Raw genomic sequence first — 26,644 nt, forward strand, 5'->3', positions numbered from 1 at the left:
TAGGGCCATATGTGACTATCAGGATATGTATTGCATCGTCTTGTATCCATTGGCCCATGACTGGCCCATAACTCAACATTTTATTTATATTTCTGTTAGGTATTATACCTGTCATACTTATGTCCCTCTAGTGGCTGAGCGCATGACACATAGAGAATTATTGCTAACACTTACATCATGGCAATATTAAAGGGTGTGGGCAAAAGACATGGCTAGCTATCATAACTCTTTTATTAGCGTGAAAAACAGTACTTTTTCTCCCTCATTTGTCCAACAGCTGTGTGCACATTATTTTATGACTGGCCCACATTTTTTATATGGCCTTCTGTCTGTATACTAGAGGCAGGTAGAACTCGGGGCACTGCAAAAAGGTTTAAAGCACAGCTTTTACTTGTAGACTCAGAGTTAAATCAACATTTGCTGCACACTGTATGCACTATATGTTCCCATGGGTGCAGTGTGGAGTTGGCTGAAAGACCAGCAGCATCTCTCAGGGCTCTTTTCCTCGCAGCAGCAGCAGCAGCGAGTGACCTTTCAGGAGCTCCACAGCCACTTGACCTGTTTGTTCAGCTGTGCTAACGGGCACGTTTGAACCCCAACCCCATGTCACGCCATGCCGTGTCCCCCCCCCCCCCCGCCCCCCACACACACACACACCACCATCTCCGTGCCAGAGATGAAATCTTGCCCTCAACACACACGCATGCACACACACCCCACGCTTTGCATGGAGCACAGTGGGTGTTAAGGGGGGGTGGGGGCATCCAGATAAGCGACCTCATGCTCCAGATCGGCTGCTTCTATTCCAGATTAGAGGATTGCGAGACAACCTTTTAATTAGGCCTGCCATTGCAGCGAGGGCCTGGCGGTATTGCGGCCCAGACACTTCCTGCAATGTGCTCGCTGCACCACCCATAAAGTGGCAGAACGAGGGAGTGAGAGGAGCGAGAGGGCGAGAAGGGAGAGCTAAAAATGTCTCTGCCACATCTGCACCGCCGGCGTGAGAGCCAGGCTTGATTTATAGCCCGTCGTGCCGCCGCGGCGTCGACGCGTCACGGTCTTCGCTCGGAAGTGAGGAACCACATTGGTGACAATCCTGAAATACCATGCATACATCACCATACACTATACTATACAGTATGTATACCTGTTATTCACAGTAACAAAATTCATATAAAAATAGTTAAGTGTTAACCCTGGCGTCCCTATGTTGGACATGTCATTCTAGGTAAAACTTTCAAATACCAAAATGTACCCCCCCCCCAAAAAAATACTTTATATAGGGTTTACATGGTTAAGTCATTCACTGTCCAAGTGTTTTTCTCCTTCTCTTTCCGTCTTCTCTAAGTCTCTCTCCTCTTCTCTCTTCCCACAGAGGCAGCCCTGTCAAACTGGGTCTAAAACAGTGTAATACTGTCAGACGTAATTTTCCCTCTCATAACAAAAATAGAGGCAAAAATACCAACAATGATATCTTGGGTGATGCTAATGATCCCTTTCAGATCCTTGACAATATACCACTAATGTGGTGCTTTGCATCCTTTGAGACACGGCAGAGGGAGAACCCTGGAAATAGCACTTAAATGTGAGGCCTTCCTGTAGCCCCGATGCACTGAGCCTCTCAGCCCGGTGCCTTTTCACTGTGTCTTCATGCCCGCCATACCGCAGGGAAGAGGAAACAACTTCACCCGCCAATGAGTTGGGTTTTTTCCGTTGAAAATCGGTTATCTTCAAGTATAAACTAGAACAGAGTGTTTCAGAAAAAACTGTGTGCACTGCTCAATGTGACGTCATAGTGACAGCCAAATTACAAAATATAGTGTGAAGGCGTTGGACCGATCCAAAAGTTCTGAGAAATATATAAATAGTGTGAACATCTGTCTGTATTTGGGAAGCTTGTAGAAACTAAAGGAGATGTCGTTGTCGTCGTCCCCCCTGAGCCCTCACTTCCGTTTCCCCAGGCTGTGTAGTTTCATAAATACTAATGCTCACCCACACCAGGGCTAATGCTCACCCACACCAGGGCTAATGCTCATCCACACCAGGGCTAATGCTCATCCACACCAGGGCTAATGCTCATCCACACCAGGGCTAATGCTCAGCCACACCAGGGCTAATGCTCATCCACACCAGGGCTAATGCTCATCCACACCAGGGCTAATGCTCATCCACACCAGGGCTAATGCTCACCCACACCAGGGCTAATGCTCATCCACACCAGGGCTAATGCTCAGCCCACACCAGGGCTAATGTTCATCCACACCAGGGCTAATGCTCATCCACACCAGGGCTAATGCTCATCCACACCAGGGCTAATGCTCAGCCCACACCAGGGCTAATGCTCATCCACACCAGGGCTAATGCTCATCCCACACCAGGGCTAATGCTCAGCCCACACCAGGGCTAATGCTCAGCCCACACCAGGGCTAATGCTCATCCCACACCAGGGCTAATGCTCGGCCCACACCAGGGCTAATGCTCGGCCCACACCAGGGCTAATGCTCACCTCACACCAGGGCTATATGTGGCTCAACACAATGCATTTCCCGTGAACACTTATTGCAAATGGTGAAATACCCTTTCGGCCTGAAGAGCATTATGACAGCTTCCTGTTCTAACCCTTTACGGAATTATAGACTCTTTGTATTGCATGAGACAAATGGACCTAATTTTCACTAATCTAAAAATGAAAACTAGTGGTTTGGTGGAACATGAGCTATAGAAATCACACCTGTGAATACACTTTATTTATATCTATTCTGATTTACTATGACACTATGGCACTTTATAATACTAATAACTAGAAAAGACTGTTCCTAAAGAAACAGTGATGGCTGGAGTATATCTCCCTATTATTTATACTGTATTGGCCCACACCACGTCTCTCTGTCTTCCTATTCCTATTGATTGACCCACATGGTAAATGGTGCAATTATATAGCGCCTTTAACCAAGGCACTCAGGACATAGGTGGTCGCCAGCTGCCAGCCGGTGATCACGGGCGAGCCTTCAACCACCAGGTCAAAGGACCGGCGACACGTCAGGCCGGCCGAGGAGACCTCGCACGCGTAGCTGCCCGCGTCGGCGTAGCTCAGCTTCCCAAACAAAAGCCATGTCGAATGGCCGTCGTCATTCATGTACTTCCACGCCACCCTTCTCAGGCTGTCCCCCGGTGGGAGGCGGTACGGACACGGCACCACGATGGTCTCTCCGTACAGGCCGGTCACTGAGCCCATGCTCTCCTGGAGCGGGAGAGGGACGGAGGCCATACATTCATACACCGATGGCGCACCAGCACATCAGGAGCAATTAGCGGTTCAGTGTCTTGCTCAAGGACACTTCGACACCAACTCTGGGGGAGCCCGGGTTCGAACTGCCAACCTTGCGGTTACCATCCAGCCACTCTACCCCTGAGCCACCGCCGCCCCACATGACATGACGTCACACAGGCTGCCCAGCAAGGAAACCGGCCCGGGAATAAAGATGTACGATATCTCCACACACGCCCCAGCACCTTCTTGCTGGGAGACAACAGTGCTATATGCATGGCAATATATTTGAAGTTGAGTTCCCCCCCCCCCCCCCCCCCCCCCATACACACACACACCCTGCCTCTCTGCTACTGGGAGTTGTAATTCCCACCTTGATGACACAGTAGCTTCTCACATAATTTATTCCAAACACCCACGACGTGGTTCCAAATCCTCAAGGCTATACTACCTTGTTTTAGACATACTGTGATACGCCTGCCTGCCAACGGCGGACGGAACATCTATTTGTAGTGTGTTTAGGGAATAAACACACCTGCCTGCATGTCTTATTCGGTGGATGCAGGAAGTACAAAGTGGTGAGAGGGCGGGGGGGAGGGGAGGGGGAAACAACAACATCCGAGGGATGAAAACGGCGAAGGTTGTATGTGTAATTGCCGGCTCACCAAGACACACACATGCAGCCTGTCTGGAAAGGAGGTGCCAGCCAGGCAGTGTTGATTTTGTTGACGAAAACTAAACGAAACTAAGACTAAATATATTGACAATTTCGTCAACAAATAAAAGCTAGACTAAAATGTTAGGGAGGGACTAGTGGACAAGAGATCCAGTATAAGTAAAAGACACAAGTCATTTTACACTTGGTTGCTTGCTGAAAATAGCAGATCTACAAACTTGCAACGCAAGTGTAAAATCAGTCATTACAACGGCATCAAGGCCCGCCAAAATTCATTTTAGTCTTCTAAATCAACTGTAGATTTAGTCAATGAAAATATTATGCTATTTAGTCGACTACAACTAGACTAACACTATTCCAGGTGACTAAAATGTGACTAAAACTAAATAAACTCTTCAAGAGACTCTGACTAAAAGCAAAATCAAACTTTGCTGTCAAAATCAACACTGGAAAGGAGAAGGAAGAGGAGCAGGAAGAGGGTGTACGTGTTACATCACCACTTGAGCCTGATGTTTGAAAATAAAAAACAAGCACGTTTCCTTTGATCTTCATGGCCTGTTCAGCAGCAAACAGTGTTTAGAGAAGGATCTTCGCTGGTTACTATAATCTTTCTCCCGCATTGCACTTTTACTGAGGGTGCTGCCGGAGACAGACCAGACAGCAGCTTATAATAACCACTTATGGCCTATTATTCCCACATTTGTGAAGATGGCTTGCCTGTAATTGCATGGCTAAACTATGGTAGCTACGCCATGCAGGGTGAAAGTGATTTTTTCTTTTTTAAACTCTTAATATTACAAATAAATAAATCAACAGTAGACCGATGTACTATAATTTCATGGAATGAAATGTGTCGCTTATGATGAAAGAAAGAATGAATCAATGAATGACATAAAGACAGGGCCAGGGGTCTTCATCATTTTCTTTTTCAGGCCAATTAAGGACCCTTAGCTCAGGGGTTCCCAAACTGTGGTGCGCGAGTGCCTTCTAGGGGGGTGCGCGACATGAAAAGGCTAATGGTGGTGCTATGGTTTTATTTGAAATACATGTGGATAAATAGGAAATGTACAGTATGTCTCTATATATAGCTTATGCAATTCATATTTCCATGTGTGGGTGGTGCGTCAGCTAGGTCATAGCCTGAGCTAACGTGTTAGGTTTCTGGTCTAGAGGGGCGGGTCGCGGCTGAGATTTGCGCACGCCCTGATTGGATCTCATCGATCTGTCCGTCACCCCCGGCCCCTCCTCTCCCCCCTAGTGCAGCGCTACGTCACATCATTTGGAGCGACGCCCACCCGGAAGGGTTGACTCCCACTTTTAGACCAGAGCGGCCAATGCGTTCCTCCAGGCTTTCAATTCTTGCACCAACAAAAATGAAAGCCTGGTACCGAGGCTAGCTAGGTCAGGACTCAGGAGGTAACATGGCCAGAAAAGGTTTGGGAACCGCTGACTTAGCTAGTAGCTGAGACAGATGAAGCATCCCACCACTACATACTGTATAAGATTGTGTTTGGCACATTCAACGTTCTATAGCTTCATAGTGACATGATGTATGATAATACTGATATACTTGATGATGATGATACTGTGCTGACCATGACACTGACCTATTAGTGGACATTCCTGAGCCCCCTAGCTGTTGAAGACCCCATGATTATAAAGCATGCATCTGAGGCCGGCGGGCGGCGAGTATAGCTGACAAATGTATTCAGCGGCGGATTAAAAAAAGAAGAAAAAGCGGGCCAAGATACAGTGAAGGATGCGTGTATAGCGAGGAATGTTTTGTATGAATAGTACAAGCAGCTCGGAGGTTGCAAAGGAGTGCCTGGAGGCTTTGCAGCAGCGGAACGTTGCATGCCGAGGCCTGCATGCTGCTATAAAGACAGACCCAGCAGCAGCAGCACCAGGGCCAGCTGAGCCACGCTGCAGGGAATGAGGGCACCGCCATGAATGGCTTTCTCTGTGTCACAATGACTACGCTGCACTCAGCGGAGAGGGAATGGTCAGAGGTCCCCCGCTATCGAAAAGGAGGCGGCATCCTGCATCCCTGTGTGTGTGTGTGTGTGTGTGTGTGTGTGTGTGTGTGTGTGGGCGCATGTGTACACACACACTGAGAAATTACCCAGGAATGTGAGGATGCATGCCAAAGACAAAGAATTTGAGTCACATTCAAGGGAACCGTACCCTCCTCACTCACCCTCTCCCAAGGAATATCACAATCCCATCAAAAGACTGGGCCTTACTGCCATACTGGATGGAACTAATGGAAGTCTTGTGCACTGGCTTAAGTTGTTGGGTGAGTTTAATTGGAAGCCCCCCCCCACCCTCCCCTTCCTCCTCTATCTCTCTCCCTGGATGAATTTTCTCTGTTTTCTCTGACAGCAGGGAGGGTAATTTAATAGCAGCTGATCCTTCTCCGGGTCCACTGGCAATATTCCACTAAGCTTGCTAATATCCTCATAAGAGAGTTAGAATTGTTATCGCGGTGATCTTTCTGCGAGATTAACATAATACGACCTCGTAAATCAAAGTCTGTGATTTTTCTTTCTCCAGCGGACACAATTAGAATTTCTTTTTTATTTAAACATTTATATCTCCAGAATCTTTCCATACAACTGTATTCACACATTCTTTTATATTCTACGGCTCTTTAATTCTAACTTGAGATAAGGTGGCTCCTCACAGCTATGGCAGTAAATTTGACAGGTTATCTCAAGTTAGCATTGAGCATTGATTGAGCCATGAAGCCTGGTTTATACATACAATGGTGTCCTGCGCCGGAAATGGCACATCTACATACAATATTCAGCCAACCCGGTCTCACCCAAACACGGTGAAAAAGCATGGATTGGCATTTCCGTACATACACGCCTAGGAAAACCCCAAAATCCGTACATATTACACTGAAATCCTCCCCCATACATTTTGACGGAGGAGCGCCGTCTCTACTGAACTTGAGCCACGAGAGAGACCGCAGAGCGCGCTAAAGCGCACATGTTGCCACTTCGAACGTTGCGATGTTCGGTTGAGCCGACTCGGCCCCGTCCGAGTTGTAACCCAATAGCACAGAATCATAAATAATGTCAAACCCGATCTCACACAAACACGGTGAAATAGCACGGACTGGCAATTCCATATATACTATGTACGGACTATACTATGTCCGTACTACTGTGTTTGGGTGAGATCGGGCTGGATCAACTATTGTGTGAGCGGGACACCAGTGCACAAAAACAAGTATAAAGCAGGCTAAAGTCAATTGGAAACCACACTCATGGACACCCAACGCGGGGACACAGCTACAACTTAATAAATACTTTACAAAAATAACGCAAGAGTTCTTTTTTTACACTAAAGAGATTGACGCATCAAGGACAAAGAGCATGGTCGTAAATTATTCATGAAAAACTAAAAGAATTAAAAAAAAAAATGTGCATGCTAAATAAACATACAAGCATACATGAGGACCCGATTATTACAATTAACCAAACCAACATGGGGTAAAAAAAATGGGGTAGAACAAATATGGGGTAGAATTCGTTCCCATTCCTCTGCAGGCTATGGATGGGATGTCTACTCCCCCACCCGCTCCCCTCCCCCCATGCATTTCTTATTTCCTTGGGGCCCACATTACAACCATTCTAAAAACATGGTGGTTCTTATTGTTCCACCGATTATCTCTGGCCTCTCAAAATTCACCAGACATTAACGATCTACAGAAGCGGGGACGATCTACACAGAACATTACACACAGTTACTTTTCCCTTTTAGCAAGTTCTCCCTTTTAGTAACCAACATAGAAAGAATTATCATTGACTAATAATTACCTATTTGCAAAAAATAATCATCGTTGATTTTACTCATCATTTAAGAGTCGTATTTTATTGGAAAAACAAAAACTATACTTTGTCTCTGGTCCTTGGGTCCAATAAGGGAAGGATGTGGCTCTGTTTTGGGGGAGTTCCATTGCTTGGGTATGTTTTCAGCCAGAGCCCAAAAGGTTCATCCTACTGTCACTGGACCTGAAACTGAACTATAATAAGAGCCAATGGTTTCAGCACCGATTCGTGAAGCATAGGCGATTTTTTCTTTTTTTTTATGTATTTATTTTCATTTTTTGCGTTTCTCCCCTTCCTCTCTTTTTAGAGCCGAGGAGCGGGCTTATAAATTAGAACTCCCTGGCCTCCTCGAACTGCTTGTAATAGTCTTCGTCCTGGGGATTGTCCGGGCACTTACGCCCGTTGTTGGGCGGCCTGGCCTGGTTGTAGCGGCTCCAGTCGCCCTTGCAGACGATCCAGGGCAGCACGTCCACCTTGTAGTGCAGGTCGGCCGAGAACTCGGTGCTGATGAGGTTGGGCGTGCCGGCGCCCTTGCCGCGCGTCACCAGCCGCATGGCCTCGTCGTAGCAGCAGTGCTGCGCCGCCAGCGTGGTGGACTCCAGCGTCAGCATGGAGCGGATGCAGTAGCGCGCCGTGGGCTTGTAGATCTCCAGCCGCTCCTTGGGCCCGCTGGCGTCCTTCCAGCGGAAGGGGCGGCGCGCGGCGGGGTCGTGCACGTCGGCCGTGCTGTACGCCACCTCGGTGGGGTACTGGCACGGGCAGCCCGGCAGGTCGTTGGCCACCTTGGTCATGTACTTCTTCAGGAACTCACTCTTGCAGTTCATCCAGCGCTCGCAGCTGTCGGTGTCTGGAAGACATTAAGGGCATGCAGAGCGTCAAAACGCCATAACTCCCGCATAAACCCGCCCCCACCCTTCTCGTCTAGCGTTAGAAGATGAAAATAGGAAGATGAGTGGTGTGACTGAAGGTGTATGTACTGTATGGGGTGTTTTTCCGTGCTGGTTGACATCTGAGCTGATTGGGAACAAACAAAGAGAGATAGACAGAAACACAGAAGGAGAGACAGACAGACAGACCGGATGCGCTCTTAACCACTTAAAGGTATATTCAGTGATTTCACTTAATTCAAATATCACTTATTTTTTTGTTTTGTTGTGATAATCCTCTCTACTATAGAGTGTGCTGACCATATAAGGAGTTCCTCCCTGTCCCCAGTTAACCCCTGGGGGTCAAAAAACCTTAGGTTTCGTTTTTGGCTCTCTATCCTGATTGGATGAAAGGCTTAGGTCCCAGCCAAAAACGAAACCTATAGGTTTTTTGAGTGAAATCACTGAATATACCTTTAAGGCCAATTTTATACATTCTCGTATTATCGTAAAAATATTTCCAAGCTTACTGTATATATCTGCAGTTTGTGTTGGAATATTGTGAACAGTGTTGAAAATATCTGCTCATAATGACATGCCCAAACTAGGGAAGCCTGTAAAGTTGCTTCGTGTTCTGCTGTGTTTCCCATCATCCCCATGCAAGGTTACTACGCTCAATGAACATGGAACGTCGTGTCTAGTTCAGCAAAGCCGGTCTTATTACACGTGTGCCAGATGGACGGTCCATACTGGACAGCGCGAGGACCGTCTTGCCTGAATGACCGATAGTCCCGAGTGGTCGACCCCAGCAGGAGTGGAGTAATGATGAGAGGGTTCTTACCGACACCAAAGAGCTCTGTGGCGTTAAACTCGTCTGTTCCAGCCAGCAGGCTCACTTCAGTGGCTGCTGTCCTGAAGGCATCTTCAATCCCTGTGGAAGGATGGAGAGTGATGATTGGTCCAGCAAAAGATGGAATTCGTTGACGCTGGTACTACATAATACTGTATAGGTACTTACAACTGGGTCTGGCCAATATGCACAAAATTAAATACCTCAATATTGTTATTGCGACTTTAGTAACGTAGTGTGACGATACTAGCGATTTTTCTTTTTACACATATCAGGCAACACAAAATACAAATGTTTAGGCACGCGGTGCGTCTTCCTCAGAGTCGAGTCGAAGACGCACCACGTGCAGTTCAATGTAATGTATTGCCAGATCAGTGCTACACTATACTATGCCAGGACTTTAAGGCTTTATTTTGCTAAAGAAAATATGCATTTTAATCGCGTTCATGTTTTCACCGCCGGAACGTTCCTCACTGGACGAGTTTCAGGCGGACCGATTCACCAAACCAGAAACCAACGTGCATTGAGTGACGACAGACAGCAACAAACCCAAGAGTAGCAGTGGTGCACCCAATACAAAGTCAAAGTCGTACGATGTGTCACACGTTACCGCAGTGAAATTTGTTCTCCGCATTTGACCCATCTCTTGGAGCGGTGAGACGCAGCCAAGAAGCGGTGAGCTGCAGCCGTGCCGCACTCGGGAATCATGACCCCCCCCCCCCCAATCCAACCCTTTCATTCGGAGTGCCAAGCAGAGAGGCATTGGGTCCCATTTTTAGTCTTTGGTATGACCCGGCCGGGGATGGAACCCAGAGCTCCCAGTTTCAGGGCGGACACTCTAACCACAAGGCCATACGAATGTATGAAGAAGACACTGAGATCGCTTTGCTTGTCCCCATGGAAGGGAAATTTTAAAAGCTATCCGATAGCGTGGATTAAAGCACTGTTGTGTACAAATTATGCAATAGAATAAAGAATTTGCTTCAGTTGTCACCGCAGCGCGTCAAGCCTCCGGCATCACCTCAATGCGAAACATGTTGCAGCAGCTAGTGTGGAACCATAGCCTGGTTTTCAGCTCGCTTCGCTACGTTGTGTGAATTAGTTTTGTCACTTGAGTAGCAAAGTGACAAAACAAATTGACGGGGCGTAGCAACGCAGGCTGGAAACCTTTGGAAGACAAGGACTCTACACTCGACTGGTTTCTAACTAAACGCTTATGGTCTATTAACTAAAATGTTGGTATTGGTAAATCTGTTGTGGATATTATGTCCTCTGAAGCAACATGTTTTCTAATGTTCAGGGATTCCGCTGTTCTGGAAAGTACCGTACTTGCTGGCCCAAATCTGTATGCACTCTCCCAAAACCTCTGACAGATGGAATTATTTAAAGATGGATTGCCGTGATATCTTTTTTACTTTTTCTGTTTTGTATGTGTCTATGGAGTTAATATTACTCTAATAGACACCCAGGTGTGGTTATAAACTAATATTGAAATAAGTCTTCCCTGTGTATTTTTGGTTTCTCAAAAGGCCCAATCGAGGCCCAGGTCAAAAGGCCCAATTAAAATGACAGTGCTATAGTGACATCACAATATCATCCCCTCCTTTGGGTGGATCACCACCCACCAGGCAAACCAGGCATACTTAAACTGGGGGGTGTGGCCATTTTAACATTTTAACACTCTCAAGCTCGCACTCCGCGCTACGAGCTTGTAAATCTGCTATTTTTCAATAGCTAAAGTATAACATAATGCTTAAAACACCAAAAGGGGTTCCCCGCCCAGAATGGGAAGTGTGTACAGTATATGTTCCCTTTACCTGGACAGTACACAGTATATGTTCCCTTTACCTGGACAGTACACAGTATATGTTCCCTTTACCTGGACAGTTGGGCATGTCACAAGTGCGTGACTCTGTGGCAGTGCAGGCGTAGCCACAGGACCTGGTTCTCTTCTGGTTTCCATTCCCACAGCTCACACTGCATGCAGACCAGTTACTCCAATCCCCTTCCCCATCGATGTAATCTGAAGGAGAGAGAGAGAACCCATGAAGAATGAGAGACGCTCTCCTCTACAACAGTCCACCTGAGTGGCCTATATAGGACAAATAATAATAATAAAAGTTTCCCCTATATTGTCCCAAAATAGGGATGGCCTTTTTTTTCTTTTTTTTTACCATTTTGAAAAGATTTTAAGTTCAACTATCCGATCGACATCGACACATTATTGTATAGCAAGTGAACATGTCATGTCCAGTGTGAGTGCAAGAGTGATGCTCATCCAACGAGTGAGAGAATGCACCTTATGAATCTAAAAGCCCCACCAGTGTCCTCTAGAGAGCCAGTGAACCCATCTGACTGACCTATTGTGATCGTGCCCTTTCTAGAGGGGCTAAATTGATGGCACAGTCAGGGAGCATTTGGCAGATTACAACTGCGAGACTGAAATTCTATCCACTGCTACAGATTTGTACAGAACCTGCTCTGATATAATGGCACACTGCCAACAGTAGGTCAGAGGTCTATCTGCTGTTCATATACTTAATAAAAACGGGACCTGAAGGTAAGAAATCCTCTTTAACTTTACCGTAAAATTACCGTTGGGCAGATCACTGTAATGGATGTATATGCATGGAAGCAGCTACAGTGTGATCAATCCAGGCTTCCGATCCCCCTTCAAATCTTGAAAGCAATTGACCCCATTAATAATGAGCAGAATAAATGTCCACAAGTTGACACGCACGCATACACACACGCACCAACATCTGCCCCTCATTATGAGCATTTTAGATGAATGCGAGGCCAGATTGTGATCTAGCTCCACCTCTTCAACCCTCTCTGCATGTACAGTATTATGGCCAAAGAGCTGTTGGCAACTCATCCAAGCATAGGAAGACAAGGAGCAACTTGCTGTTAGCTAAACGTGTCGCACACAGACGCAATTGAGCGAACGCAACATGTTTGATTGACAGTCCAACACCGCCCAGCGTGCATTTCTGACTATTATAATGTTTCAAACCATGAGAAAAAACAAGGATAAAATAATGTTCTGGTCCACTGGCGTGGCGTGGAACCTAGACGAGCCGGAGTTCACCGTTGTTGATAAGCCAAATGCACTAAACGTGGTCAATGGTTTGACATTGACAAGAAGCAGTTGACGAAAGCTCATTCCTAGCAGCCATAAGCGGAGTCGATGAAATTGCCCATGCATTCCTGTTCAACCATGTTGGTTTGGGCATGCTGCAACACGGAGAGGATGGGATACTGTAAACGAGAATGAATGTGAATTCTTCCGTAGCAGATTTATCTGCGGGGTTCCTCTCTGGAGAGGCTTGTGAGAATGAGTACGGCAGCCTCCATCGCTGCTCTCCTGGCCCCGTTCCGGCTGTGGGACTTTGATGTCGGGGAGGCGTTTAAACTGTGTCACATAGCCAGGGCCGCACCGCAGAGGAATCCGTCTCATAAAAGAGTGTTAAAGGCTTCAATCAAGGGCTCCCAGAGGCCCGGGCTGGAATGACTGTACTTATTATGGTGACAGCTTGAATCAGCAAATCTGCAAATTACAGATTCCACATCAAACTATGCCCCGTCTGTGGCAATGCTGTGTCCACCGGCGTTCAAATGAGAGCCCCTGGATCCCGAGTAAATAGTATATGACTTGCTCACTCAGTGTACACTCATTTCCGGTGGAAAAAATAAGTTACACGGCCACCATCCGTAACTTTTTGATTCAATACTATGATTCAATACTATGACGAAAAATGTCCGTCGACTACCTTTTTTCACTGACGAAAACGAAATGGAAAACTAAGCTATGGTGACTAAAACTAAGACTAAATATATTCCCAATTTCGTCAACAAATAAAAACTAGACTAAAATGTTAGGAATGGACTAGTGCACAAGAGATCAGGTATACGTAAAAGACACAAGTCTTTTTATGATTGCTTGCATGCTGAAAATAGCCGATCTACAAGCTAACAATGCATCGCAGTGCGACGCGTTGTGAGCTTGTAGATCGACTATTTTCAGCACTCAAACAGGCACAAATACAGTACTCGGGTAACACACACTCACCATACTCTGCCTGAGCCTTGCTGCTGCCTCCTCCCGTGCCTCCTCTCCTGTCCCAGTCTCCCAGGGGACGGAGGAAGTTGCTGTCCTCGGACTTGGTCCCGAAGGCTTGGTCCTGGTCCTGGTCCTCCTGTGTCCGATGGGGCGTGGAGGCCGATGCCGAGGAGGAGGAGGAGGAGGCCGAAGAGGCAGAGGAGGTGTTCGGCCACCAGTTCCTCCAGTTGGTAGCAGCCCAGTTGGGTTTGTTCTCCTTGTGGAGGCCCTTCTCTGGCTCAGAGCCCTCCAAGCCGTCCACCACCTCGATAGTCACCTATAGGTTCAGGAAGGAACACACGAGAGAGAAATCCAATCCATGGTTAACGCAGGAGAAGAGAGGCTTCTATACAGTATAATTGTCATGAACTGTACTGTATACTTTTATTATGTAGTGCTGTCCTATAGTGTTTCCTATTTTGCCTAGTTGTTGTTTGCCTGTCTTGTCGCACCTCCCCTGTGATTACTAGTTTTCTCCTCCTGTGTCCTGTTAAGTCTCCCAGCCAATCCCTGTTGATTGTTAGTTCTGTTCACCTGTGTATCTTCCCTGCTTGAGTATAGATGTTTGTTATGGTGTTCTGTTCACCTAGTGTTTTCAGTATAATAAATACTCAAATTGGACCTTCTCTGCTCCTGCCTGTCTGTTCAGCATTTTGGGTCCTAGAGACGCACCGTGACAACAATAATTTGGAGAGAAATTCTTCTGGGCACGTGTGTGTGTGTGTGTGTGCGTGCGTGCGCGGTTGACTTAAGACCAAACCGACCAATTCATTGATTATTCGACTACAAGGGGACAAGCCTAGAGGGGGTGGGTGACACTTTCTGATCCCCTCTGTTGCCAATATCCCCCCCCCCCTCCATGTCCTAACACATGTGCCTCACAGATGAGGTGGGGGGGGGGGGAGACCTCCACTCTGGTGCACAGCCACCCTCCCACCTACTCCCTGGCTCTCTCCACCTAAACAGTGAGTTCAAAGGGCTGCTCAGCCTCCTCCAGACCATGAAAGCCAGATGAATCCCAGGATCAAAGAGGTCCCCTCCACCCCCACCACCACCACCACCACCACCACCCTCTACCCAGACCCTCACTCTCTTGCTCAATTGCTTGCCCTGCTCTCTCTTCCCACATCTTGAGATGTTAATTCACTTTGTCCGTGCTCGGGTTTAGCAGTGAGATGCTCTCAGAAATGGGAAAAGGAGGAGACCCCCTCGCCGGATTAAACAGTGGGAATGATTTAAACATGGCAGCGGTTGCTCCGCCATCTGCACACTAAGGGGACTTACGGGGCGAAGGGCTTCGCCACACATTTACATAAGCTGCAGTCAGCCCTCCCTGCACATTGGGTTAGCAGTGAGGCATTGGTGGTTAGTGTCTGCCTTTCAGCTGTCATTATGATGGACGTGAGATTTGACCTCAGCGTCTATCTTGAGCTGCGCTCGCTCGGAGTAGGAGAGAGTGTGAAGGGGGATGGCGAGAGAGAGAGAGAGGGAAGGAGGGAGCCTCGGGAGGAAGGGAGGGAGAGAAAGGGGGTAGCGATGTGCACCAAGCTATTCTGACCCTTCCTGTTTGCTCTTCCTGTCCTATGTGCTTGAGTAGCCATGTCTCGCAGAGAGGTGGAGACACACACACACACACACACACACACACACACACACACACATGCAGGTGCACACATGCACAGTATTGGAAATTGGAAATACTCAAGTAAAGTACAAATACCTCAAAATTGTACTTAAGTACAGTACTTAAGTAAATGTACTTACCGGTAGTTAGTTACTTTCAACCACTGATCCCTAGCGTGCATGCACGCACACACACACACAACACACACACACACATGCGCGCGAAACTGGTTACCTGTATGTTTGGATTCTGTCCATTGATGTCAGCTTTGGAGAAGTCAGGGAAGTTGTGCAGGTCCAACAGAAAGGCCCCGGGCCCGTCCCGCTGCAGGCTGCCCCCTGCAGCAGCACCCTGGCCCCAAGGCAGGGTACCGCCGGGCCGCTGGGCTGCTGACCGGTGCTCTGGACCTGACCTCCGGTCCTCAGGGGCCAGCTGGGCAGACGAGCTGCTTTTTACATTGATATTGTTCTGTAAATAGGCAGAAAAGAAGGACATGATGGGGTTATGTTATGAATTGCATTATTTCGTTATTTGAAAGCAGCGGGTTTTAAAGCAGTGGTCCTTGAGGGGGTTCCAAACTTCCAGGTGGTCCCCAGCTAAATGATGGAGAGTTGATAACCAAATGGACCCCTTACAGATTGTTAACTCTTGGAGAGTGTAGAATGAAACCAAATGGACCCGTAAGCCCTCAAGAGCTAAATTATTGTTAAACATCTGCAGTACATTACATCTTGGTACGAAGATGTTGCCAAATTGTTATTCAACAATAACAAAGTATTCTTTAGTTTTGGTTCTGAGAGGCTAAATGTCATCGAATTTTGGTCCATGGCTAAATATGCTGAATAAATAATTAGCCTTGATATGAAAAGGGTTGAAAACCACTGTTTTGAAAGATCAAACATTTGCAGAAACTAGCTGTTTTTTTAGGGAAGTGCGTTTATGATTGTGGGATAACTCAAACATCCTTATGCAAAGCACAACCAAACTGAAAGAGCAATTGAATAAAGGTCAGTTTGTGTAAAGGTGGTTTTCTTCCTATCTCTTTTATTTTCCCCTTTCCTGAACTGCAAATAATACTACCTGTAAACCTGTGCTGTGACAACAAAGTTGAACTTATTCCAGTTTCCCCATCACGGATAACAATATTTCTGATATAAAGATCTCCTTCTCACAGAATTCGGTACATAGTTACTTAATATTAACTATACTGGTCAGTATGTCCCTCAAGATCCAAAGTCGATCTACCAGCTCAGCAACATTAGACCGACATCTCATGCTGGCATGGGGTTCACTCATCCTGTGGACAGTCTTAATTGTCAAATGTTCCAAACACAGCAAGACAGACACACTGAAACACCTACGGCCAATGTAAACGCAGGACAAACAACAGACATTTGCTGCTGTCTGCTTCCTCCAAACCATAAAACCACTAAAGGAAGGCCTATACTCAGGACCTATGTCACGTAGCTTTTTTAAATGTTTTTGCTCCATTTTTAACCAACAGAAAATTCGACTTCTTTACCATAGTATTATGTAGTGGACATATATATATAGCATGTTATGATTCTTTACCATAGTATTATGTAGTGGACATATATATATATAGCATGTTATGATTCTTTGCACTGGTTGTTAGAAAATAACTATGTCAGCCTGACGGTTCCGTGTCCATGTCCATGGCCAGGGCTATATAGACAGAAACCTGAGCAAACATTGCAAAATAATTGCTTCTCCCTTCTGGTAGACAGAAAAACACTCCCGTTGTCTGACGAGGGGTTGTAAATACGTCCCAAAAGGACGGCTGAGGAGGCATATGTCCCCTGTCACATATGCACAGAAGGAGCAATTACTCCGCAATTGGACAGACAGCTATAAGTAGCCGGCAATCATCCATTCTAGGGTGGCAGAAAATAAGATCAAAGACAGCCATCAATCTTGCGCCTTGTTTTTGCTTTTTTTTCTTCTCCCATTTCTTTCTCCCCCCAGTGTTTTTGTGGCCGGGGCAGAGAGGCCTGAGAATATGGCAGGCAGTACCGTTGTGGTGGCCATGTCACAGACAAAAAGTGTCATCTCAGTCACGTTGTGGTGGACGTTAAAAGACCCCCACCCACCCACCCACCCACACACACACACCCACACACACACACACACACACACACACACACACACACACACACAGTCAACACACGGCCACGGTGCGCTCTGGGCAGTGTTGTTTTTTACAGCAAATTTTGATTTAGCTTTAGTCATGGTCTCTTGAATAGTTTTCATTTTGTTTTAGTCACGTTCATGACGACCTTTTGCTGCATGTCTCTCTCCCTCTTTCCTGTCCGTCTTCACTTGATACTATCAATAAAGGCAGAAAAACAAATCTTAAAAAATACAGACAGGCACAAACCGACTGCATATCCCTTTCATTGTGAGTGACACATGTGGCTTATACATTTATTATGAGATACCTCAAAACTTGAAATATGAATTGATCTTTTTAGTGGCCATATAACTAGATAATTATATATCTATAATTGTGCCTAATCGTGACCAAAGGTTACAATAAATGAGTTCAACATTTTTGAGTGCACCCAAATAAAATAAGAATGCTGTACACCTCATAAGATAAACAAAATCATAAAATCCGTGAACGAGAGAGAGAGAGAGAGAGAGAGAGAGAGAGAGAGAGAGAGAGAGTAAGTGATTTAAACATTCAGGGAATTAAGATTCCAATTATTACCACAAAGAATGTTCTGTTATTGACCGAGACCAACAAATTATGGCTCTGAGATAAACAGGATATGGAACACTGGGACTCGGTCATTTCAGCCCAAAAGCATAGTTTTTGGGTTGAAGCACTAGCCTCCCTGTGTAAATCATGTGAACATCAGCCATGTGAAACATGGCTCTCGGGCTTTGAGGTGTCCATGTGATAAGTCAACCCTCCAGTCCCCAGTCTTCTGAAGTCGCTCATCAGCTGTGACTAAAGTGAAGAAATACAATTTACAATTTAGATTTCTTGCTGTAAATCCAGAGCGATTTACAGTAAGCAAGAACAAAAAAACATGGTAATTACATCAAATACATAAAATGTAAAAATCATGAATCATACGTAAGCTAAGGACCTAACAGTGGAATATCTACTGCATATAATGAAACTACGTCGTGTATACACTAACTATAGAGTGCTATGTCTACATAAAATGCTATCTAAGTTACATAAGTTGAGCCTAGTATATATGCATAGGCCTGTAAGGTTATCGAGGCTAGGGCAAGTGCTACAGCAAGTGCTACAGGCTAAAATACATCACTTAAACCCTAGCAACGGACCATTTTCTGTTGTTGTTGTTGGTAATGACTCTTCTTCAGCCCAGCTCACGTGTGGTGTTCCACAAGGGTCCATTCTAGTTTGTTTTTTTGAGGGGCGCTATCCCCTCCTATGCCCAGCTTTCCGTGTCCGTGTAAACACAAACATCGAAGTCAAAGGGGAGGACAGAAAAGTGAAGATTGGCCGGAATGACATTTGTGATGATTTGATTGGTTGAGCACGGAATGTGATTCATGATTGATGATAAGAGCGCCCCTCACTTCACACAGGTGTGATTTTTCCATTTACATGTTACGCCTATGTCATTTCATACGTAAGCAACTAAGCATAATAATCATTAGTGTGGTTGCCAGAAGAAACCAGACTATACCAGTCATTTCCCAACTTTATTATATTTATTGCGACTGTAGGTCGTCGCATTTACTATGAAAACCTGAATTTCCGTGTGTCGCGCCACACTTCCATATATGGTAACGCCTCGTGACATCACGCCTCCATATATGGTCACACCTTGTGACATCACACCTCCATCTTCATATATGGAGCTGACCTGTTCTGATTCCATATGTTGATCCTTACCCACCCGTAGTTCAGCTGCGCCCGGCAGCTGGCGAAAACTAGAGTTCTCAACAGGCCCAAAACTTAAGGCCCGGCCAAACCTGGGCCCTCATCAAACCCTGTTCACTCAAGACACTGCCCCCGCTGCCAACTCTGAGTGTACAAATGGAACCAAATGGACCTGTTAGGGGTCTCAGAGTTACAGACCCATAAGGGTCCATTTGGTTCCTAATTATCATTTAGCTGGGGACCCCCTGGAACTCTCTCAAGGACCTAGGGGTCCCCGGACCCCACTTTGGGAACCACTGCCTTAAAGGACGACTTTACCCATTTTCAACCTATCTTCATATAATTGGTCCTCAGTAATGCTCATGATGATATGGTAAGAATAATCTACTCATCAAAGGGGGGCTACCTTAGCCTTGCCGAGCCATGAGGCCCATCTCCTGTTTCTGTAGCGTGAGGCAGCATGATGTACAAGTACACCCCCTGGACATGATGCTAGTATGTCGCAGGGACTTACCCCCAATCCAACCCTTGATGCTGGGTGCCAAGCAGGGAGGCACTGGGTCCCATCTTTCAGAGTCTTTGGTATGACCCGGCCCGGGATCGAACCCAGTCCCAGGGCGGACACCTTAACCACAAGGCCACTGAGCTGGCCTAACCTTAACCTCACAACAACTATGCCTGAATCTTAACCCTGACCCTAACCTCACAAAGACACAAACACTATGCCTAACCCTAACCTTAACCCTACCCTCACAGAATTATAACCTCAAAACCATTGGGTAGAATGCTCCGGGAAAGAGTGAATCTGGTCTCAAAGGAGGGCTGTGGGTAAGCTGAATTCCAATACCCCAAATCTCGGCCACTTGCTCACTCACACTCGGCCACTCCAGCATGTTACTGTGAAATTGGTGACCTGCTGAAATATGTGACAATCGTGTAGACAATCACATAATGTCAGTGTCCGAACATAAATGATTGTGGTTTGTTTATTAGCAGAGTTCAACCGAGCGGTATTTAGGCCACGTATTTAGACCTCCATGTAAGTTATGTGAAGTCAACAAGATGGTCACATATCTCGGCAGGTCACTAATTTCCCCGTAACACTGCCATGCTGGAGTGACCGAGTGTGAGTTGAGTGAGTGGCCGAGATTTTGGGCATTGGAATTTGGCTCTAGATTATAGGGCATAGCAGTGGCGGCCATTTTCTGGTTCCATTAAAAAACAGGCCATTCATTTGTACTTCAGTCCCTGTTGCAGCTGTTGGCCAGAGGAGCATGTACTCTACCATGTGCCTCCTCTGATCTACATACAGTACATCTGTCAGCTGCGAGATGTTTCACCAGGAAAGCATAACGTTCACACAATGCCAATTGAATTCACTCTAGTGCCTGGCCATAACCGTACCTACACAAGATGAGTGTTTTACCTCTGTCTTTATGCAATATATCACAAAGAGATACTTGCAAATGCTTTTACCAGATATAATGATGTTCCCCCTCGGGGGGGTTTGGCAAATGCTTATGCTAATCTCAGAATGCTTGCCATTTACTTCATCCAAACGGTTTTGAATATTGCTATTAGTGCTCAGGGAATTACAGTAGTCTACTGACAATTTGATCATTTTAACTGACTGGCAAAGCTGTGTGTTGACAGTGTGTTGTCCTAAAGATAAACTTCAATCAATCTTCAATCAATTGTGCTAGAGCTACCGTCACTTCTATGACAATAAGTGTATTTCAGCACCTTGGACAGTTTCTGTGAAGTTACCAATAAGTTGGTTGGTTTGAGAAATGTACTTAACTGTCAGCCATTACCACTATTATGGTGTGTGTGTGTGTGTGTGTGTGTGTGTGTGTGTGTGTGTGTGTGTGTGTGTGTGTGTGTGTGTGTGTGTGTGTGTGTGTGTGTGTGTGTGTGTGTGTGTGTGTGTGTGTGTGTGTGTGTGTGTGTGTGTGTGTGTGCGTGCGTGCGTGTGTGCGTGTGAATCTGGCTTGTGGCCTTTCTTGCGTACTGTTCTGCCTCCTAAGTATGCTCTTTTCTTTCTGTAGGCAGTTGAAACTCATTAAAATGATCATATCTATTGCTGTTGCATCACCTTCAATGATTTCCTAGACGACTGCTTATGTTTGCCAAAGTATGTCAAATGGCTTACAACACATTCCCTAGGAATACCACTGCTGTAGGCCAAAGGATATTCCTTTGGCCTACAGAAGTCCTATCAGTTTAGGGATGTGATGAAGATAAAATCATTAAACAAAGCACAGTAAACACTCAGAAGACAAAAGGGAAATGGAAGAAATTTAGATTGTTTAATGAAAAACAAAAATCACACATGTGATACAAAAATCATCAACCACATGAGCCCTAGCATCCCTGTAGTCTGGGAATGAACATTCTGCCAGAAATAGAATAGCTTGTTGATCTTGTAGATCGGCTATGTTCGGCAAAGAGATATGCCGTAGACGGGAGTGCACCAAGTATGGAGCCCTGACTGACCACGGTCAGTGAATGTTTTATTAAGGGGTGGGACTGTAAATGGGAGTCAGTAATGAGTGGTACTGTAGGAACAGCGTCTTTAAAAAACAAAAGCTCTGTGGTTTTTCCTTATAATGGCAGGCTACTTCAGGCCAGGGCTTATGTTATAATACTGCTCATCAGAGCTCTTCCACAACCAATAGGACGTGCTCTAATTTGAAGATCAAAAGTGACACGCCATTCCCTCAGTTCATCTGGGGCCTCCCAGGATGTCCCCCCTACCCTGAAAAAGCCATGAATGAAGCAGCCCCCCCCCCCAACCCCATCACATCTCACTGCACGTCCTGGTATTCCCGCGTCCGTCCCCCCTTTTACACTTTGTGAGGGCCTGCTTAAAGGAGCATGACTCCATTTTCAATTGGGAGCCACTGGGGGGGGGGGGGGGGGGGCTGTGGGGCGCTTCCCCCCCAGGGAGACTGGCAGGAAATGAAGGCAGTGGACATTGTGTCAGATGCTTTTCAACTCTTACACTTTTAGGTGAAAGAGAAAAGCATCCTTCCCCCTGTGTGGCACGCCACATACTGTGTGTGTGGTGCATGCGTGCTCATTTTGCTCTGTCACACACACAGCGGACGGGACAACAACGGAGGCATCATTATGCTAACAAAGACAGTAGCTAGTTAGTTGCTAGTTTGCTGTGGAAACTAGACTTATTGATGAAACTGTATTTCCATGAACAACACGATGCATATCCATTGTTGCGTGACGTGTCACACATTGAAAAATGACAATACGGTAGCCGATCTACATCTATAACACATTGTCTGTGACTCATTGTGAGGCTTATTAAGTATAACTCACCCTTAAAGATAAGCAGCCTCTGTGTATCAGTGTTAATATTGCTAAGTCTATGATCGCTCTCTCTCTTTCTGCAGGTGCATGCAGCCACATTCTGTCATTTGTGTGTCTCTCGGTGAATGGCACTTTAAATATGACACCTTGAGATGACAATATGCCCCCTGGGCCGTGACAAGCCCTGGCAAAAGGTGACATCATGGTCTTCAGTAGTGGACCAGTGAAGCATGGCCTCACTGGATTGGACTGTGCAGAGCAGTCCATTCATGAGCACAAAACAATTCAGGCTTCATTGGGAGACGTGGGAGATGTGGAGTTTTGGGTGGGAGACGAGTGTAAACATGGAACCAAATGTACTCATAAAGGTCACTTATTAACGTGTAGTGTCAGTGGGATGGGTTATTGGTAAATGGTGCATTTCTAACACTTTATCCAGAGGGTATGATCAGACAGTAGCGTCAAGAAAGCGCCTATTCCAGGCGTGCGTCCCTTCGGGGTTTTTAAACAGCTGGTGGATGGAAATGACGCTAGTGCGTGGCTTCAACTTGTAGCGTGGGCAACAAACCCCCAGAAACGCTTAGATTGTGCATTACATTCACCCATTCACACACACATTCATGCCCGGAGGAAACCATGCAAGGCCGCAACCTCCACATCAGGAGCAATTCGGGTCTTCAGCATTTTGCTCAAGGACACTTCGACACTAACTCTGGGCGGAGACCGGGAACGAACTGGGACCCTTTGCAGTTCCCATCCGGCTGTTCTATACCGGCCACCCTACCGCTGAGCTACTGCCGCCCTGCCGCGGTTAGGGTGATACTGTATACTAGGATTCCTTGGGAAGATCTCCCACGTGACCCTGGTCCTTCTGCTTCTATCTAACATTCTGGCCATGTGACAAATGCTTAGCGAATTCCTGGGATAGTTCCCCCTACTCGCCTCGCATGCCACGACATCCAATGGGAACGCGGTGCTCGCCACTGAGCACTCTCAGGTCAACCTGCGGTTGTGGTGATGATGACGAGCAGCATCCGCAGAGACAAAAAAGGTCGGCACTAAACCGTCCTCTGCTGTATACGCGGTCGGCGAGCGGACATTCCCATTCCCAACATTTCCAATCATGTCCCAGCATCCCAATTAAACCATTTAATAGGGGAAGAGCCACGCCAAGCCTGCCCAGTAGGTATGAACGCCATGTATCATTAGCTCACGCATGCACAGTGGTCCGTGAGTGGCCGTGGTATTTCAGTGGCACACTAAAAATACATCAAAACGGAGCCGAAGGATGCTTAACATCTTCTGCTGAAGCCTGTTGATCCTGAACCCGTCTTAACCCTTGGGTCAGGATTTGGAGGCATGCTTTGCTCTGATGTTAAAAAGGGCAGTTAAACTATTAAACCTGTCTGAGGCAGCGTCATGCTAACAAGTGACGGCCTGGCTTTGTGGTGTTCTCACCCCAAAAAAACAGTTGCCAACCAGACTTTCAATGAGAGCCGTACACACACACACACACACACACACACACACACACACACACACACACAAACAACACACACACACACACACACACACACACAAAGGTTTCAGCATCTGTGTTCTTTCTAAAGATGCAGCTTGATTTACTTTTCTACACTAGTAGGATCAGATGTAGTCATATACACCAACTTCAACACATATCACATGACCCTTGTGAATCTTTGCTATATGACAGTCTGTTATTTTTTTTCATTCGAGCCACCTCGCTTTCATTCTCAAATAATTTAACCTGCTTATAGACTCAATCTTCATCTTTGTTTCCACTGTGTCCGAGGTCATTTCAACCAAGGTGCATTATATACGCAAGAACAGACATCGCACTAGTCGCAACTAAGATAAGTCATGTATAGGGCCGTGTGAGTGTGTGTGTGTGTGTGTGGAGGGCGCGGTTACAGCCGGGGGTTCAGATCTTAACCCCTGGAGGTACCCCCCCTTGTCTCATCAACCGAGCGCTAGGACGATGACAGTGATGAGTCCATGATGACAGAGAAGTGCCTGCAGCTAGCATTTAACCTCCAACAATGGAGGGGTGTGTGTAGGGGGACTCGACCCCCTGACCCTGCCTCATCTTCCATTTCTCTCCACTGACTGACTGCCATTCCCAGGGGACAACCTATATAGAGAGACAGACAGCATCCTTCTTCTTCTCGAAAGTCTCCAAAAGCACCATCGGGGAAAGGAGGCTTTATATTACCTGCTGCTGCAGCCACAGGCTTATATGAGCATCTTATCAAAACCATCTGTGACCATTTAGGCTGCTCACAACAAGACCCTTTTATATCAGCTGGCAAGCGTTTCTTTCGTATATATCATTTATCTTCAGAAGCATATCATAAGAAACAAATATATAATTCTCTAGCCACTTCGAACCCCAGCATCCATATTCTGGGGGGGAAACATTTACAGATCTAAAAACTCACAGAACTTGTGAAGTGATTTGGTGTAGACTGAAGAAGTGGTGCAGTTGCAGTATGGTTTGGTTTAGAATAGATCAACTCACCTCAGTCAGTAAAGTGTCCTGCTCCAGGCTCAAAGTGACATTTCCTTGCGGCAGTGGACTGCTCCGCAATACCGTTATGTGCAAAGTTAGCAGCAGGAGTCCCAGTAGTAGCAAGAGTTCTGCGGCCAGTCGAACCATCCTCTTAACGCGCCCGCTCTTTGGACAGTGCGCGGTGGCGGCAATGATGGGAGCCCCGACGCCGCCGCCTCCTCCCGCCGCAGAGACTCCGATCTCCGGATCCGCCGGGGACGAGGAGCCGCAACACCACTTCGGAGCCACTTCGGGAACCAGAATTACAATGTGAAGGGAATAGGGGGGGGATCGAACAACACACTGCTGGGACGGAGGGGAACTGTGGTGGTGGCCGGCCGGGGGCAGTGGTTCGGTCGAGGTCCAGCGGCCCCTGCAGCGCGGTCTGTCGGCACGATCTCTCTCTTCCCCAAAAGTTCACTCTTTTGGAAACGATCGGTCAAAACAAAAGTAACCACCTTCAAATCAGTTCACAAAGTTACTGCCAGCACGATACAGAGATGAAAGCCCAGATCCTCGGCGGCTGTATAATGCTAATTTTATCTTATTTGTTTTTCTTTTACCCCCTCTTGAAATATATCCTCACAAAAGAGGTTAGTTTAGGCTTAAACGTAGGCTATACATTAAAAGCATATCAGCGAGATTCTAGGAAGGTCTGCCCATTTAAAAAATGTATGCATTGGTTTGCAGCGCTTCGAGCGCACAGGGCAGAACGCACTGTATAGGCTATCTCTTGTTGCGCCCCCGTCGGTTTCCACTCTCAAGAGACCACCGTAGTATCCCCCCGCCACATTCTCCTCTAGGCTGACAAATCACTGTTCTGTCCCTCCATCTCAACCGCGGTGCACATTCTTTGACTTGTCCACATAATGAATAATTGTGCGCAACGTGAGAAATGGACACCAATCCGAAAAGAAGAAAAAGAAAAACGCTGCAAAAAAGGATGGTTTGAAAGAAGTTCTATACCTTTCGAACAAAAAGTGTCCACAGCCAAAAAATATCGTCCCCTCTGGGGCTACTTAAAGGAGTTCTGTGCTCTTTAGAAGCGATGTGCATCCATTCGGCTGCAGATTACTTGCATGAGTCTCAAATGAAGTGCTGCTGCTGATTGCTGAATGAACCAAATAGTAGTACCAAAGCAAAGCACGGTTTACAGAGGCACACATGCTGGTCCTGTTCTGTTGTGCGCTCCCGAAGTGATTTTATACGCCCCTCGGCTGGTTTGCTGTCAAGACTCCCTCCCCCTAGTTCTCTTTTCTTTTTTTTCCTTTTTGTAACTCTTTAATGCCCGTGGCACAGGGGCTTCAACTTAGTCTCTGACTGCAGTTATACTTATCAATAGTAGGCCTACACACTCGAAATGTATGTATTAGACTGCTGCACTATTCTTGCTCAAACGTAAATTTCCTCCACAAGAATTGAGATCACGATTTCTCACACGATTCAAAGATTTTCCCTGAAAATATTAATTTAAAAAGCAAACAAAAACAGAGTAACTAAAATGTATTGGACACACAGCCAACTAGGCTATAGTGCCGAGCACGATTCTTCACAAAATGAGATTGCATATTGGTGTCTGAATTTCTTTTCGCTTAATTGTGCAGCACTAATTTGTATTATAAAAAAATATATAGGCC

The 26,644-nt window shown here is 46.4% G+C and overlaps 1 protein-coding gene across 1 annotated transcript; it reads right to left on the minus strand.

Annotated features, from left to right (window-relative positions):
• Positions 1-6,506: 6,506 nt before the first annotated feature.
• Positions 6,507-25,422, minus strand: ism1 (isthmin 1). Its single transcript, XM_083774744.1, has 6 exons — positions 24,978-25,422; positions 15,460-15,693; positions 13,572-13,878; positions 11,379-11,522; positions 9,491-9,580; positions 6,507-8,630 (listed from the first exon to the last, which is right to left on the minus strand). The coding sequence occupies exons 1-6, from the start codon at positions 25,113-25,115 to the stop codon at positions 8,113-8,115; spliced, it is 1,431 nt and encodes a 476-aa protein (XP_083630870.1). The 5' UTR covers positions 25,116-25,422; the 3' UTR covers positions 6,507-8,112.
• Between the last annotated feature and the right edge of the window lie 1,222 nt (positions 25,423-26,644).

The sequence above is a fragment of the Protomyctophum parallelum genome, assembly GCF_964188405.1.
Source record: "Protomyctophum parallelum genome assembly, chromosome: 10".
Lineage (NCBI taxonomy): Eukaryota > Metazoa > Chordata > Actinopteri > Myctophiformes > Myctophidae > Protomyctophum > Protomyctophum parallelum.